Raw genomic sequence first — 17,146 nt, 5'->3', positions numbered from 1 at the left:
ATGGGGCTCAATCCCAGGACCCTGAGATCATGACCTGAGCCAAAGGCAGAGACTTAACCCACTGAGCCACCCAGGCGCCCCAGCATCCAATTCTCGATTTTGGCTGAGGTCATGATACCTGGGTCATGGGATTGAGACCATATTGAGTCCTGCCTCAGGCTCTGGGCTCAGTGGGGATTCACCCTCCCACTGCTCTCCCTGCTGTCTGTCTCCCTCTAAAATAAATAAATTAATTAAAAAAAAAAAAGTCACTCACGACCCCAAATTCATGGATAGCCCTAGGTGTTTCTTAGATTGGAGCCAGTCTGAGAAAAAGTAACCTGAAGCTACTTAAGAGTGTTACATGGCTTGGGCCTCAGATGGCCCACCTGTAAAATGGGTACAGAGCAGGGAGAGGGTAGCAGTGAAGCAGGCTGGATGGGAGGCTGCGGGTGGGTGGGCTTTCGGGAAACTGGACAGTTGCTACACATCTCCAGCCAGTGAAATCCAGAGGAGAACAGCCTGGTGGGCCTGTCTTCCTGTTTTTCTAGAGAAGGAAGCAATTCAGATCATCTTGTGAAATTTCCCCATTTTTGTAACACAAGTGGGTCAAGCTAAACACGCTCCTGAGTCTGCCGCAGACTGTGGCCTGCCGGTTTGGGTCCCTGGTACCAGCTGGGAGGTCCTAAAGAGGAGAGGCTGCACCTTGGTAGCTGGTCTGCCCAGCCTGGGCCGTGGCCCAGCTCAGGGAGTTCATGAAGGAAGCAGGCCATGGCCCTTTGTGAGGTGCCCTCGAGTTCTGTGACTTTTGGGTTTACCCCTACAGCAGCCACAGAGATAGACAGATGTGGATGGCAGGGTGGGAGGGGGACTTTGGTTTTTGAATCCCGAGTGTCTGGGTTGTGTGTTCCACTGTTCCTCAGGTCCCAGAGAACCCTCGTCAGTAGGCTCTGTGGGTTGCCTGCTTTCCTTCCTTGACTGGATCTGTCCTTTGTCGCTTGTCCGGAATCGCCTGTTATTGCCTTCATGTCGTTGGTGACTCTGGCCTGGAAGCAATAGGCAGATGTCAGCCTCCCCAGCTCAGTCACCAGCCTGGGACACCTGCTCTCTTGTGCTTCCTGGGATGCAGCCAAGGAGACATCATCAGGAGGGTGGGGATGGATGGAGCCTGTGAAAGCTATTATTTCTCCTTCCTGGTTCTTCCTGAGGGAAGTGTTCGAAAGTCATGGAGCAGATCTGAGGAAGGCTATGGGGAAGAACTTGGCAGTGACTAATCCGTTTGAGGCGGCCTGGCTCACCTGTGAGGCCCTGGCTTGGGGATTAGGGAAGAGTGGGTAGAAGCTTCTAGAATCCATTGAAATGCCTGGGGGTATAGATTCCCTGCCACTCTGCTTGAAACAGAACCTGTCTTCTGTTTCCCTCTTGGCTCACCAAGTCACTTGCTGGATGAATTACTAGGGTAACAGGTGTAAGTCAGGTGTGTCTGCGTTTCCACCTGATAGGACAGAAGGGAGAGTCCATAAATGCAGACTGACGTGGGCACCAGTCTTTGCAAAGTCTTCAAGATGGACCAGACCACCACTAGTATCAGTGGCAGTTGCTTACATGGACTGAGTTCTTGCTCATCAGGTTCCCCGCAAGGGAGGTAGTGATCTCCCTCATTTCACTCGGGCAGATAGAGGCCAGGAGAGGGGGTGGTCAGCTACCCCATAGCACATGGTGAGTTGGCCACGGGACAGTTTCCAGTCCAGGTGTGAGGGGCTGGAGCTTTCCGTAGGGCCCTGGGTGGGCATGTGAGGAGCATAGGAACGGGGCCCCGGATTCTTGGCCCCATTCAGGCTTCACCCTGCCACGTGCATCTCCTTGACCCTGGCAGTCCTGGGTCCCAGTTCAGGAAATGTTGCTTAAGTCACGTTGATGGCCGTAAGAACAGTCCTGGGCAGTGTAGCTCTGCTCAGCAAAGATATAAAACGTACAGCCGAGAACATCAGCTGGCACGCAGCTGACACGGAGAGGCCGAAGCAGATGTGGAAGCCAAGCGGCAGCCACACTTGTCTTGCACGGAGGTGCGAGGGTGATGGGAAGGCACCCAGGGAGCACGACAAGAGCACACCTACCCTGCGGAGCCCGAGGTGTGGGGAGCTAGACAGAACCAGGTTACACAGAGCCTTTGTTCCTGTGCTCTGGGCTGGTGCTTGTCCCCGCCCTCCCTCCCCCAGGACCGCCAGCTCATCCCACTCCCTGCCCTGCAGGGCAGAACCAGCGCCCCGAGTGTCCCACAGAGGGCAGCAGTGGCCTTGTACGCTTGTTCCTGGCCGCCGTGGACCTGGGGCTGCCTGTGACCCAGGGCTGGCGCGTTTTGGGTGGGGGTGGGGGTGGGGCTCTGTAATTGTCCTGCAGGCAGACAGACTAACGCACACAGCTCGGAGAAGAGGGGTCAGAGGAGATGTGGACGCCTGGACCGGGGATCTCGGGGTTGGGGTTGCCCCGTCTGTCCCCTTTCTCCTCTGCCGATCCTGTCTCTCACTGTGAGTCTGTTCGCCTCTCTCTGCCCTTGTCCTACCTCTGTCTGTCTGGTTTCCCTCTGCGTGTCTCTTTTTGCCTCCCTGGCCTGGTCCTGGGACCCGCAGGCCTGGCGGGCTGAGCCTGTGATGGAGCGGCCGGGTGGCATAGGAGTTCCGAACAGAGGCGCTGTGACCTCGTCCAGCAAGTGACTTGGTTGCAGCATCTGTCCATGGGCAGGGATTATGATACTGCCTGTCCCCTAGCTCCGCGCTGTGATTGTGGGCACGAGCACTTGTGGGTCTGCCGAACCCCGGAGACATGTATTAGTTACATGTGAGGGAGTCGGGTGGCTCGATATGTCCAGCCTACAGGGACCAAGCGAGGCCACTGCCCTGGGTTCCCGTCCTTATAGGTGACTTCGCTCTTCTGCGCTTCAGGCAGGGAAGTGTCTGGGTCCCCGGCGGTGTTCTGGCGGGTGTCACTCCTTAGCCGTGGCCCCAGGCTGTCCTTTGTGACTTCTCCCGAGACTGATGTTGTCTGGGCGGCCTGAATGAGAAGTATGCGGCTCCCTGGCCAGCATGGGGAGGGGAGACAGGGCCTGGCCCTGCTGGAGGCTGCAGCAACACGAGGAAGCCTTCGTTGAGGCCCTCCCGCTGCCTACCACTGTCTCGCGCCACCCAGGGGTCAGTGCCTGTGGTCGTCCTTTGGGGCTGTGTGTTCGAGCCCTGTCAGCCAGCCCGGAACCGTGCCTTCTGGGTCAGGCAGCCCAGGGATCCTCAGCTGTGGCCCTGGCTGCTGCCCTGGGCCTCCTGAGCCCTTGTGCATGCTTCCATCAGTGACCCTCCCCAGGGGTGCGGGAGCCCGCGGCTGACCCTGCCTGTGCCCTCCCTGCCCCAGGTTGGATCCATGCCGTCTACACCCCTGTAGACTCTCTGGTATTTGGCGGAAACATTCTGCACAGCTTTAACGTGCCCATGCAGCTGCGGATCTACGAGATCGAGGACAGAACACGGGTAAGGTGGCTTCCTTCTCTCCTGGCCGGATTGCCCAAGCCCCTGAGCCCTGCTTGGTGCTCGGGGTGTGTGGGGGCGAGTCGTTCCAAAGTCCTCCGTGGTTCCCCCCTCCCTCCCATTCCCTGCCTCAAGCAGGGCCTTGGTCCTTGCAGGGGGCTGTCTGTAAGAGCCCCACCCAGAGGCCCTGGAGTTTCTGTTCATCTCCAGGCCAGTGGCGGCCAAAACCCCCTCGTCAAAGAGGAAGCATCTAGTGAGGAAACGCTGCGAGATACTGGGAACCCTGCCTCTTCCTTCTTCTCGGGTGTAGACAGGGATGCACGGGAGTTGGGGGTGTTTTGGGGGTGGTTATGGCTGTGGTTCGGAGGGGGGCTTGGAAAGGTCAGCTCTTGGCCATGTGTCGCCTCCATCCGGGGACCCCAAATGTGATATCACGCCCCGAGGAAGCCAGTATCTGTATGGTCTCTGAGCTCTGTCCCCGTGTCTGCTTGCAGGCGGCGGGGGAGGGGCTTTTCCTTGTGACTGTGACGGTCACAGCTTCTCAGACATAGGGTCTCCCCCACCCCACCCCCCAGGACCAGGACTAAGGCTGAGACACCTGATGTGTGCCCCGTGTGCCCTCCGCGCCGCTCCGCTCCACGAGCTTCCCCTGGGGAGCACTGGCTGCTCGTGTCTACACCCTCTTTCCCACTGTGGAGCAGGGCCAAGGGTCCCAAGGCAGTTGAGAGACAGGTCTGAGGGTGTGAAACTGGGGTCAAGAGGGCCCCTTCTTTCTTCTTTTTTCTTGCAGTTGTTCACACATTCTCTTTCTTCTGTTGAGCTATAACGCGCACAGCACGTGAGCGACCGGTTGCGCTGCGCGACTCCACGGGATTTAGCCCATCCACAGCCTTGTGCACCTACTGGCTCTAACTCAAGGACATTCTCATCACCCCGGAAGGAAACCCCCCTACTCATTAGCAGTCACCTTCCATAGCCACCCCCTCCCCCAACAAGCCTGTGGCAACCAACAGTCTGCTTTCTGCCGCCACAGGTTGGCCTGTCACTGGACGTTGCACAGACATGGAATCCTGCACTGTGTCCTTTCGTGATTAGCTTCTGTCTCACTTCTCACTTCTGTCTTCGGGGTTCATCCGCGATGTAGCCGGGGTCATTGCTTCGTCCCTTTTTATGGCCGAGTCACAGTCCCTCGTGTGGACGGACCACACCACATCTTCTTGGGTTTTGCCTCAGAGGAGGCTTTTTTGCCCCAGAGAGGTGTGGTCGTGCCTGGACTCTGCAGAAGCATTCCCTCGAGGCAGATGCCCTGGGCCCAGGGTCCCCTCCTTTCTTGGTCTAGTTTCTAGGCCCTGGGCTGCCAGAGTCACACATGTGAACCAGAATCTTAGCTACTGTGTTGTGTTTGACGTCTCGAACCGTCCTGATGGCATTGAGGGGCTGTGTCCGGGGGTGTCCTGGGAACAACTCTGAGTTCTGTTCAGTGGTCAGGTTGGCTTCCAGGAGCAACTGTGCGTCTCCAGTGATGGGTTTGCTGCTGGGTCTCCAGAGACTGGGTCTTAGTTTGTGGATTTTCGCACCTCTCTTCTCTGTTGCCCACCCACCATTCCTTTCCCGGTCTGGGGGAGGCCGCCCTGTGGCATCCTCGGTGTGAGTGGTCATCCCATAGTCTGGGTCAAGTGCTCTCTGGGGCTCTGGCCAGCTGTTCCCTGGCCAGCCCTGAAGAATGGGCCGGTTTGTGTTATGAGCAGACTAGGGAGTACGGGATAAAAAAAGGAGAAATCCAGAAGTGAGGCCCATGACTTTCCAGCCAATTCCTGAAAGCCAGAATCAGGCTGGGATTTCTAAAGGCTTTGGCAACTTGCTTGGCAGCTGTCCCCCTCCCCCAGGGAATCCGGATTGTACGTCTCAATGGATTTGGGCCCCATCCTTCCATCAGGAGTCTAGCTCTCCTCCCCTGCTCAGAGGGAGGCAGGAGGGAGGGTAATAGTGTGGAACCCTCGGCACCACAGTGAGCGCCGGGAGACTCTCAGGCCCTGTTGAGATGAGCACAGCAGGGTCCCCTCCCCCAAGGCCCACTCTCCCTGTCATCTGAGTGGGCGCCCCATCTGGTTTCCCTGAAGCAGGTTGCTGGGCGGGGGGCTGGCGGGCAGGCTGGGCTGGAAGCAGCGGCAGGCTGTTTAATCTGCTTTGATTTCTGGTCTTTGGAGAGGGCTTGGCTACAGGGCCCAATTGTTTATGTCTTAGGAGCCAAGGCAGACAAAAGATGCTGGAGAGAGAGCACTGGAAGCCAGATAAAATGCCAGGCTCCTTGTCGGCTCGCTACAGCTTAATTCCTTACATCCCTGTGAGCTTTCTTAAGAAGGTTACGGCCATTTAAAAATAGTTTTTCAAGAGTCCCTAAAACGGGGCTTTGCTTGGAAACGAAAGGCAGGGGGTGGGACAGGAAACTGTCAGTCTTTAAGCCCCGTAGTGTGATTTGTCTTAGAAAAAGAATTTGCCTTTGTGGCCCAAGGGGGGGATCCCCCCTCCCATCCAGACCAGGGGAACCCCAATGGTCTCCTATGTTTAGGAAGCTGCGTCTCACTCCGTCTCGCTCGCTAGGATTTTAATTTGGGGGGGGTTGGGTGATACTTCCGCTGGGGCCCTGCCCTGCCTGGGCCTGGTGGTTTCCAGTGTGTAGACACCCACACGTATCTTCCCCTATGCAGAGTAAACCCTCTCATTGTAAAGATGCCGGGGGTGGGGAGGAGCCACACCAAGGACCGGATATGTTGCATGTTTATTATGTGAAGAGAACGTTTCAACAACTATCACTACATATTTTTAACGCCAGTTAGCTTGATAAGGGACAGGGATGGTCCAGTTGATCATTCATTAAACTGCCGTCTCTCTTATGTTTATCTTTTTTTTCCCCCAATGGCTCTAGTGAAGGCAGCTTTCTCAGGAAAGGTAACGCCGCACGCTCCATTCCGTCTCAGCCAGTGAATCTATTTGGAAATTGCAAATAATTTTCCCTTCCTCTCCTCTTTTCCTCCGCCATTGGATTTTTTTTTTCCATTGACTTTTTTTTTTTTCCAGGAGAAAAACAAATTTTAAGATACTTCCACCCACCCTCATATTTTAGTTTTTCAAGTCCCTTGAGACTTGGGAGTTCTAAATGCACCGAAATGCCTTTGGTTCTGATCCCCCGAGGTCACTCAGCTGTCAGAGGAAGGGCCAAGGCCACGTGCTACTCGCAGGGGCCTTTGGGAACTCAAAGCTACCCCTTGAGATCGGCTCATAGACTGATCACCCCCCAGGCTGGGAGCGCTGCATGCTTTCTGAACTGCCTTGCCTTTTGGTGAACAACTCAATTTGGTGAGGCTCCGAATTTGTCAACAAATAATGTTGAGCAATCGTGTGTTTAATGTTCCCAGGCATGTGGCTGAGACCTTTTGAAGGCGAAGGGTGGAAGGCGACAACCCGTTTGTAAGTCAATTCTTTGCCCATTTTGTTTCCTGCCGCCGTGCTCTCTTGGAAAAAAAAAAATAAAAATAAAAGAAAAAATTTGAATCCTTCATCAGCATTTGTTTTCACCCAGCTGGTTTCCCTTGGGTTCAGCAACAATGAGGGGAGACTTCTCTTCCTCTCCTGACAGACAGCCAAAAAATGTATTTTTTTTCCTGATCTAGAAAGAGACTCAGGCGCCGTGGCGCCCTGCCGTGCGGAGTGGCTCGCACGGTTTCCCAAAATTTGAAAGGTCAAAAGCAACTTCAGAGTCTTACCAATCAAATCTGAAGTCAGGAGACGTGAGTAAGGGTCCGTCCAAGAAGAGGCGGGCTTGCCTGTCCTCAGCCTGCTCTGTAGGTATTGGCAATTGGTTCCAAAGTCGCTTGGTCCTTGCTCTGGAGCGGGGGTAGGGCTGAGGCTCCTGGGACCCCTCCTCACAGGAGGTCAAGGTCTGTCTCAGTCTGAAGTGACCCTCTCCTTTTTAAACTCCGAAGGGCACTGATCCAGTGACAATGAAAAAGGATTACTCCTATCCCAGCATTCAAACCAGGGTTCTCAGGAAAGTAGCTGGAGCCAAGGAAACCGCTAGATGTTCCCAACTCCATGCATCCCCCCGGAGGAGCTCAAAAGCATGCGGCGGCCAGGATCTCATTCCAGCACATACCATCCACCAGAGGTGGGGAGGTCGAATGGACCCAATAAGCAGATGGGAGAAGTGAGACCGCCCCAGACATGGGAAAAGGGCCTCATGGTTGAACACTGACTGAGTCAGTGGGGCCTGGGGTGGCCGGGGGACTGAGCTGGGACTCTCAGAGAGGGCAGAATTGGGGCCTTTTCCAGGTGGGCACTGTGAGAGAGGCAGGAGAGTGGTATTTTAGGGCAAGTGGAGGACTGAGGTCTGCTTGTCTTTGCCTTCATCCCACAAGTAGAATGTTGCCTGTAGGCTGTTGCAAGAAAGGTGAGAGTGTGTCCTTGCTGAACGTTGAACTCCATGGGTTACTGGAAGAGAGGAGAGGTGAAGAGGGGTCTCTGGCGCCCACAGAGATCCCTGGAGGCAGACACACCCTTGGCGAGAGGGCAGGAGAGCAGGTCCGGAGTGAGTGTGGACCTGTAGGATCTAGCTTTGGAAAAGAGGGCTCAGTCCCTCTGGGGGAGACAGGAGATACCCACTCACTGCCCTCATTCCTCACTTACCCGCTCAGGATGAAGCTTCCGGAAGGTTCATCTGTGCAGGGCCGTCAGTGGAATTGCTTCCTTTGCTATCTTTCTCTGCCATCTTGTCCATATAGACCCATCAGAATTCTCTTGGAGCCCAGGCCTGGAGCCCCGGCCTTTTCACGGTTTTGATGCATAAAGCTCTCTGCACCTACACTTCCTCCCCTATAAGAAGTGGCCCAAAGGGGATCCCCATCTGGACCCCTGCTCCAGACCTGGGCGTGTGACTCCTGGTGTTAGAGCCACCCCAGGTCACCCTGGGGACTTTTGTGGGAGGGAATCCTCTGGGGATACAGGCTGGGGAGTGCCAGGTGGTTGTCTGGGAGGAGCAGGAGGTGCAGGAGGTGGGACCCTCTAAGGCCCCGCCCCCTGGAGGTAGGTGAGGCCACACCCCCTCCCTCCTCATTGGTCCTCCAGGTGTTGCCTCCCTCCCAGAGTGCAGGAGATGCTTGATAGTGGGATGCTTGATAGAGGACCTGGGAATGGGTCAGGTTTGGGGGGGGTGGTCGATTTCTGTCTTTCAAGGGGCAGGGAGGGATAGCAGAGTGTGTGCAAGAATTTTTGAGAACGAGGAGGAGCCTGTGTTTGTTGTAGCTGGAATCAGGCTCACATCCGCAGGTACCCACACCCTCCGTCAGCAGGTCAGGGGACAACTGTTTCTCTGCATCTCACAGAAGCACAAAGCGGACCCCATCCGCCTTCCCCTGGCGGCCTGCAGCTCAGGGAGCTTTGAAATGATGCTCTCACATAGGCCTCTTTCTCCCTTCTTCCTCCTCATTTGTGCATGCTACTGGTATCTTACCCCTTCCAGCGCCTCTCTCCTGCCTTCCAGCCCGCCTCCCCCATTTTCCCCTCACACCATTTGTGCTCTTGTTAAGGTGGTGAAAATAACTCCCACCCGCAGAAACCCCCTCCCCCCAGTTTTCTCCCTCATTCTCCTTTGCCCTCCAGAAACTGACTTCCACCCCTGGGTCTTTGCTTTCAGGTGCAGCCCAAATTTCGCTACCCCTTCTACTATGAGATGTGCTGGTATGTCTTGGAAAGATACGTGTACTGTGTGACCCAGCGGTCCTACCTCACTCAGGAATACCAGAGAGAATCAATGCTTATTGGTGAGTGAAATGTGGGCCAGGCTGCCTCCACTGCTCAGCTGGGCAGGAAGAATGTTTTCAGTGTGGCCCTTGAGAGTCCCTGGGTTTCTGGAATTCTCTTGAGCCAGAGTGTTGGCCAGACTCCTAGAGACCCCTTAGGAGGGGAAGCCATCCTTGTCAACTTCCCATGTGGAATGCAGAGTCCAAGAAAATGAAATCGTGACCCCCGACAGAGTCACCTTGGTGGCCTCCCAGGTCTCGCTGAGGAACCAGTCCCAGGCGTGGGTGCTGAAACAGGATCCCTATGGAGCAAAGAATCCTGGTGGTTTTAGCCCTCCGTGGCCACCAGCTAGCTGATCCCCCAGCCCCAGCCCTCCCCTGCACCTAGGGTTGGGTTTTTGTCTCTATGAGAGCAGGCCCATGAGGTGCAGCCAGTCTCCAAAATCTGAGACCAAGCTTTGAACCAGGGGGAGGGGTGACCAGGGTTGGAGACACAAACTTGTCTCCAACAGAGAGCAGTGGGTGGTTCTGACAGAGGCAGGAGAGAGCATGGCTGGTGTGGAGCCTTGCCTTACTGCCTTTACTTAAAGGGACATCACCCCTGAATGGCTCAGCCCTTGAGTCTTGACTCCTGGATGCCCGGCTGAGTTTGCCTCTAGCTGTGACTGTGAGCACCGAGGAACAATCTGGAAGAACATCCCCCCCACCCCTCCCATCCCCACCTCTGAGCTCTTCCTGCTGAGGGGTTTCCTGGGGCAGAATCTGCTGAGACTCATTCACTGCTTCTTTCTAGCAAAACACGATCGGTTTGTCTCCTTTAGGGTCTGCACGGTTTCTCCTGCGATCTCCAGGATTTTTTGATTTTTTTTTTTCCTCACTGTGAAAAAGCCTTTTTCCCTCCTTCCCTGTCATCCTTAGTGACTCTTAGGGGTTTCAGACTGAGCGTATGATGGAGAGCAAATGTTTCCGCTGAGCTCTTTATGGGGAAGTGCTTATTTCCCTCCTAGAAATTCAGTTTTGCCTGGGGAGTCTCTTGTGAGTCTCCGACGTGTCAGATGCGCAATATTCGGGTGTTGAGAAGTCCTGAAACCTCACAGCCTGCTCTCCAGAAGCTTCCAGCCTGGTAGGGAATGGGAAATTAGTCTGAAATAATGGGGCGACCCCTGTGGTTGTAGTAGTTAACACATTCCTGTGAGGACCAGAAGTTTGATTTTGTGGCTGTCCTCAAGACCAAGAAACGGAGAGTCACTTCTCTCATTTGGATATTTAGGGCTGTAGGAGAACGTTCCTGATTCCGTTTGCAGGCCCAAGAAGAAAGCTTGAGGCAGCGTTGGGGTCATTGAAATTGCTTGTCTGTCCCCCCCCCCCCCCCCCCCCCCCCGCCGCCTCAGTGCTTCTCCCGCCAAAGTAAAGTGGCGATAGCAGGGCAATGGCTCGTGTATCAAACACTGTTTGTGTGCCAGGACCCGTGCTCAGCGATACCTTAGCCGAGCCTCGCCGCGGGCGTTCCGAGGAAGCATTTTTTTACCCTATATTTTTTAAAAACAGCATTATTGGGATATTGTCCCCATATCATACAATTTAATGTGTAGAACTCAGTGGTTTTTTTGCATATTCCCAGAGCTGGGTGACCATCACCAGTCGATTTGGGATCATTTTCTTTACCCCAGAAAGAAACCTGTACCCTTGTGTTAGAGCCTTCTCTTCCCCAACCCCGGCCTGGGCGCCCACTTACTTTTTTTCTGGCTCTATAGATGTCCCTCTGTTCCGGACATTTCATGGGACTGGAGTCTTTATATATAATTTATGTGTTTTGGGCCTTATTTTTATTTTTTTTAAAAGATGTTTATTTATTTATTTGACACAGAGAGAGAGATCACAAGTAGGTAGAGCATCAGGGAGAAGGAGAAGCAGGCTCACTGCTGAGCAGAGAGCCCGATGTAGGCAGGGCTGCATCCCAGGACCTTGGGATCGTGACCCGAGCTGAAGGCAGACCCCTAACTGACTGAGCCACCCAGGCGCCCCTGGCTTTATTTTTTTATTTTTATTTTTTTAAAGATTTTATTTATTTATTTGACAGACAGAGATCACATGTAGGCAGAGAGTCAGGCAGAGAGAGAGAGGAGAAAGCAGGCTCCCTGCAGTGCAAAGAGCCCGATGTGGGGCTCGATCCCAGGACCCTGGGATCATGACCTGAGCTGAAGGCAGAGGCTTTAACCCACTGAGCCACCCAGGCGCCCCCTTGGCTTTGTTTTTATATGTTGAAAAATAAAATGCCGGGCGTATTCAAAGAGGTAGAGCTACCTGTCTGAGGACACGCAGCTAGGAAGAAACCGAGCTGGGATTTGATCCTATGTCTGGCTGAACCCAACCTTTCTAGAGGTGGAGGGAGACATAGACCATGAGAACTGTCCAAAGAAGCTTGATGTCCAGAGTAGAGGGGAGGTGTAGCGCGTGGACGTTCCAGGGCCTTCCAGCAGGGAGTCTGGGGCATTCATCTCAGTCTTTCCTGTGACCCTTATGCTCCCCTAGATGCCCCTAGAAAGCCCAGCATAGACGGCTTCTCATCTGATTCCTGGCTGGAGATGGAGGAGGAGTCCTGTGAGCAGCAGCCTCAAGAGGAAGAGAAGGAGGAGGAGGAGGAGGAGGAGGAAGAGGAGGAGGGCGCAGAGAAGGTGCCCAAGCCACCTGCCGATGGCCCCCCGTCGCCCTCCAGCACCCCCTCAGAGGACCAGGAGGCCCCCGGGAAGAAGCCGAAAGCACCGGCTCTACGATTCCTCCAAAGGACTTTGTCTAACGAGTCGGAGGAAAGTGTGAAGTCCACGACGGTGCCCACCGACTACCCCAAGACGCCCACTGGCTCCCCTGCCACGGGGGTGTCCGCCAAGTGGACCCACCTCACTGAGTTTGAGCTGAAGGGCCTGAAAGCGCTGGTGGAGAAACTGGAATCCCTCCCAGAGAACAAGAAGTGTGTCCCTGAGGGCATCGAGGACCCCCAGGCACTCCTGGAGGGTGTGAAGGTGGGCAGGGGGTCGCGTCTGGGCCCGGGCAGCTGAGAAGGTCCGGATGGGTTCCCAGGGGCATCTCAGCTCAGGGCAGCTCGGTGCAGACTGTCCTGGGGGTATGTCTGTGCACGGAGAGGTGCTTCTGGTCCAAGCAAGTCTGCGTAGGCCTTCCAAGCCAAGGCTGCCTTTGAGAGCCAAAGGGGAAGCTGCCTCTGTGGTTGGTTGGCAAGGAGTTCTTCCTCAGCACTGGTGGAAAATCGAGGCTTTGCTAGCAGTGGGCTTTATGGGTGTGCCCGTAGTGCTGCTGTTAGGTCTGGGGACAGACCCCTCCGTCCTGCTCAGGAAGACTTGCTGTTCTGGGCTGGCTTCCCCTGGGGCACGCACCTGTTTCATAGGAGCAGGTTGTACCTCGTGGTGGTCCACTAGGTGGCCCGCTAAGGTGGGGCACGTAGCCACCTGCGGTTCAGAGGTCTCTAAGCAGCGTTCATGGAGCAGCATCTGGGCTGGCCACTGGGGGAACGGGAAGCAGGAAGGCACAGTCACTGCCCTCAGGCAGCTCACCAGTTACCGGGGTGAAAGACACTCATCAGCCACACTGGGTGCCAGGGCCCTGGGACAGTTATGCAGAGGGCATTTGGTTTGGGTTTTAGAGGCTGCATAGGAGTTCTCTGGCTGGGCAAGGCTGTTGCAAGCAGAGTGCAAACGTGCATTGTGTGTATTTCCCAGGAAATACACGGAGAGGCCTTCCCCTCTAGTAATTGTCATCATAACATTTGTTGAAAACTCACTACTGGTCAGATACCAGCGCTGGGCAAGGTACCTGAGTTACCTGCCCTTCACCGACGTGGAAGTAGGTTCAGAGAGGGTAAAGGATATGCCCGAGGTGACAGCAGGTAAATGCAGGGAGCTGGCATGAGGACCCCGGACCGCCATCAGGCGGCCTGACAAGGGCCACCAACAGGGACAGGCGGCGTACAAAGTCATTAATCCAGAGGTGTTTTACTTTATTTAGAAGGTGTGCCCTTCTGGGTGCTGGGAAGTGCAGATTGCCAGGTAAAAGAACTCTGCGGTGACCATTCCCATAAAGCCAATCTTTACTTGCTTTGGGTTCTTTTCATTGACTCTTGACTTTTTTGGAGGTCGCTGATCTCTCTTGAGAGTTCTAGGAAAATGTGCTTATACACACAAAATTTTGCATGCTGGCCCAAGGGGTCTTAGACTTCCGAGCCTGTTCCTAGACCGCAGGTTCAGATTGCCTGATCTCATGGCTTGGAGTTTTGTATGTTAAGTTTCCTAAAGGAGACCTTAGAATTCTGTCCTGAGGCTCGTTTTTTTCTTCCGAGGTCCTTTAAAGTAAAAATAAGGAGTTTTCATCAATAACAAAACCATTAATAGTATTGGGGCCCCGGAATGTTGTACATGAATTAAAAACACATTCATCTTTTTTTTTTTTTTTTTTTAAATATTTTATTGATTTGACAGACAGAAATCACAAGCAGGCAGAGAGGCAGGCAGAGAGAGAGGAGGAAGCAGGCTTCCCGCTGAGCAGAGAGCCCGATGCGGGGCTCGATCCCAGGACCCTGAGATCATGACCTGAGCCGAAGGCAGAGGCTTTAACCCACTGAGCCACCCAGGCGCCCCTAAAAACACATTCATCTTATGAGGAAGTGTTCTGTGCCGTGGAAAGCCCTTTTTTCCTTTAAAAGCTTCTTTGTGTCTCTGATCTGTTCGTGTGTAGTGTTCCTGGTTCCTGGTTGGTCAGATTTCTTTCTTTTTTTCTTTTTTGATCAGGTTTCTTTCTGGGGATAGATCTTGGCCCCTCCTGTGTCTCCCCTAGACCCCCCCTGGTGGGCCCCGACGTTGGATTCAGCCTAGGCCTGTTGATGGTGTGGAGGAGGGCTGGGGGCGGAGAGCCCAGCCTCCTCCCTCTTGTCCTCACTGTGGGGTTCAGTGGCAGGTTGTGCGAAGGCATTTCAGTGGCTATGTGCTCTCACAGGTGTTTTCCATCTATAAACTCATTTAAACCTCCCGACAACCATTGGTAGTACTTTTATGATCCTCATTTTGCAGATGAGAAAATTGAGGTACAGATAAAGTGATTTGCGTAACATGTGCTGCTCAATGAGGGAGGCCTTGTGCTCACCCCCTACACTGTACTGCCTTGTGGGGCTGCTTTAGAGACATGTTCTCTCTTCTCAGAGACCATCCTACATTTAGGGAGAAAGTAGGAAGGGGATTGCTTTGGCTTTCTTCACAGAACAAGCAACAGATCTGGCCTTGGAACAGAGGATGTATATTGGCAGTCCCTGGCCAAATCCAGCCTCTAGGCATTATGTTTGGCCTACACAGTATTAAACATACTTTTGTAATTACTTGCCAACATTAAAATATCAAAAGAGTTAAAAAAAAATATCCTAGCTATCCTGGCCCATGTTCCTGACAGGGTACAAGCAGCAGGAAGTGAGTAGCAGCTGATCTCATACACCCCAGTCCTCACCACTCCCTACTGCCGCCCTGAGTGTGTATATATTATTAGACTCACACATCTCTTTTTCATATAATCTAGCTCACTTATTGAACTTAGCTATCTTTCTTTCTTCTTCTTCTAAGACACCAGAAGAGATGATTTATTGTACACGTGTTATATTCAGCCACAAAAGAAAACAGAATTAGTCCCGAAAGTCACAGGTCCAGGGCAAAGGGTCCAAAAGGGCTATTTTTTGGTATGAGCAAGGTGGGTCTTTCAGCAGTGGTCATTGTGATCAGATGGCAGTTGGATGTTCTAGATCCATTGACTCAAGTTCTACAAAGTAGACATGCTGTTCAGCAGTTTGTACCACGTCACTGGCCTCTGGCTTTCCTTATTTCTGCTTCTGTGGCTTCTGTGGGTGCCCAAGGCAGAGCTTTACTAGGACCTCTGTCTCATCTTTTTCCCTTCAGCCTGCGCATTCCCTTCTTTCTCCACTTGGCTGTCATGGCATGGAAGTTTCCAGAAGATGGCGCTAAGGCCAAGAGAGCCCCAGTTTGTCTAGCTTCCGAGAGATGTCTGTTCTTGAGCTGTGTCTGGGAAGGTCTTTTGTAGCTTAAAGACCTTGTAAATTGGGTAGACAGGTCTCCTTAGAGCCCCAGGAGAACTGGAGGGTCTGCTCGTGTCTCTAAATGCTGTGTGGCCGGGGGTCTGTGTAAGGGAGGTGGGCCAAATACCTCTTTTGGAACAAGAGGGTTCTTGGCTGTGCAGCCTGGCCATCAGCCCCTCACAGTCTCTGGAGACCCAGACGAGAGATTGAACCCAAGACTGACCTTCAGAGTGAGAGTGTTGTCACAGAGAATGAGCGGCTTCGTCCTGGCTGCCCCTCTGTGCCTTGGCTCTCTCTCCTCAGATATTGGGGTTTTGCTTACACTGTCTGAGAAATAAAACACAACTCAGGAATGTGGGTCCAGCGCAGAAATCTTAGCCAGCGCCTAGTGATCCCTGTTTCTGGCGGGTGGTGGTTCCCCCTTGGTGACTGACCAGTTGTAATCTTTGGTCTGCTGTGTATGGAGTGGCTCATGGTCACCAGAGGCCCTGGGATTGGAGACTGTCCCCACAACAATTCAGTATCCAGATGGCTAGGTTTTGGCTTTTATCAAAAACCCATTTTTGGGGGGCGCCTGGGTGTCTCAGGTGGTTGGGCATCTGCCTTCAGCTCAGGTCATGGTCTCGGGGTGCTGGGATCGAGCCCCAGGTCCGGCGCCCAATTCAGCAGGAGTCTGCTTCCTTCTCTCCTTCTGCCTCCTGCTTGTGCTCTCTCTCTCTCTCAAATGAATAAATACAATAATGAAAAAAAATTTTTTTCTTTCATTTGTAACGTATTTTTAAAAATTTTTAATTTTGGGGGCGCCTGGGTGGCTCAGTGGGTTAAGCCGCTGCCTTCGGCTCAGGTCATGATCTCGGGGTCCTGGGATCGAGTCCCACATCGGGCTCTCTGCTCAGCAGGGAGCCTGCTTCCCTCTCTCTCTCTCTCTGCCTGCCTCTCTATCTACTTGTGATCTCTCTCTGTCAAATAATAAATAAATAAATAAATAAATTGTTTAAAAATTTTTAATTTTTTAAAGATTTTGTTTATGTATTTGACAGAGAGAGACATAGCAAAAGGGGGAACACAAGCAGGGGAGTGGGAGAGGGAGAAGCAGTCTCCCCGATAAGCCGCGAGCCTGATGCAGGGCTTGATCCCAGGACCCGGGATCATGACCTGAGCTGAAGGCAGACACTTATAACTGGCTGAGCCATCCAGGCACCCCTGTAATGTACTTTTTAAAAAATTGTGGTAAAATGCACATGACTCCATTTTGCTTTAAAAAAAAATTTTTTTTTTTGCTTACTTGATCACCACTTTAGAATCTTTTTTTAAAAAGATTTTATTTATTCATTTTTTCAAGAGCATATTAAATCATTTATTGATTACACATGATAATGGATGATACACAAGCTTTAATCCCATCTATAATTTTATCTGATACCATAATTTAATTTAGATCTATGCATAGGATGTGCCAACAATATTAGATTTTATTTATTCATTTTTAACAGAGAGGGAGAGTACAAGGAGGGAGAGCACCAGGCAGAATGCCAGGGAGAAGCAGGCTCTCTGCTGAGCCGGGAGCCAGATGTGGGTCTCAATCCCAGGACCCTGGGATCATGACCTGAGCTGAAGGCAGACGCTTAACTGACAGAACCACCCAGGCGCCCCTGTAATGTACGTTTTAAAAATTTTGGTAAAATGCATATGACTCCATTTTGCTTTATTTATTTATTTATTGTGCTTACTAGATCACCACTTTAGAATCTTTTTTTATTTTTAAAGATTTCATT

The 17,146-nt window shown here is 52.9% G+C and overlaps 1 protein-coding gene across 12 annotated transcripts in view; it reads left to right on the top strand.

Moving 5' to 3' along the window:
- Nucleotides 1-17,146, top strand: part of KDM2B (lysine demethylase 2B) — a 121,713-nt gene that overhangs the window by 45,211 nt on the left and 59,356 nt on the right. For all 12 annotated transcript variants that reach the window (XM_046024260.1, XM_046024264.1, XM_046024262.1 and 9 more), the window contains 3 exons: nt 3,382-3,497; nt 9,184-9,310; nt 11,822-12,309. In XM_046024260.1, coding sequence (XP_045880216.1) covers nt 3,382-3,497; nt 9,184-9,310; nt 11,822-12,309 — 731 coding nt within the window. The remainder of the gene's footprint in view (nt 1-3,381; nt 3,498-9,183; nt 9,311-11,821; nt 12,310-17,146) is intronic.

The sequence above is a fragment of the Meles meles genome, chromosome 12 (genome assembly GCF_922984935.1).
Source record: "Meles meles chromosome 12, mMelMel3.1 paternal haplotype, whole genome shotgun sequence".
Lineage (NCBI taxonomy): Eukaryota > Metazoa > Chordata > Mammalia > Carnivora > Mustelidae > Meles > Meles meles.
Note: the sequence above shows the minus strand (reverse complement) of the source record. Positions and strands in the feature narration are given on the sequence as shown.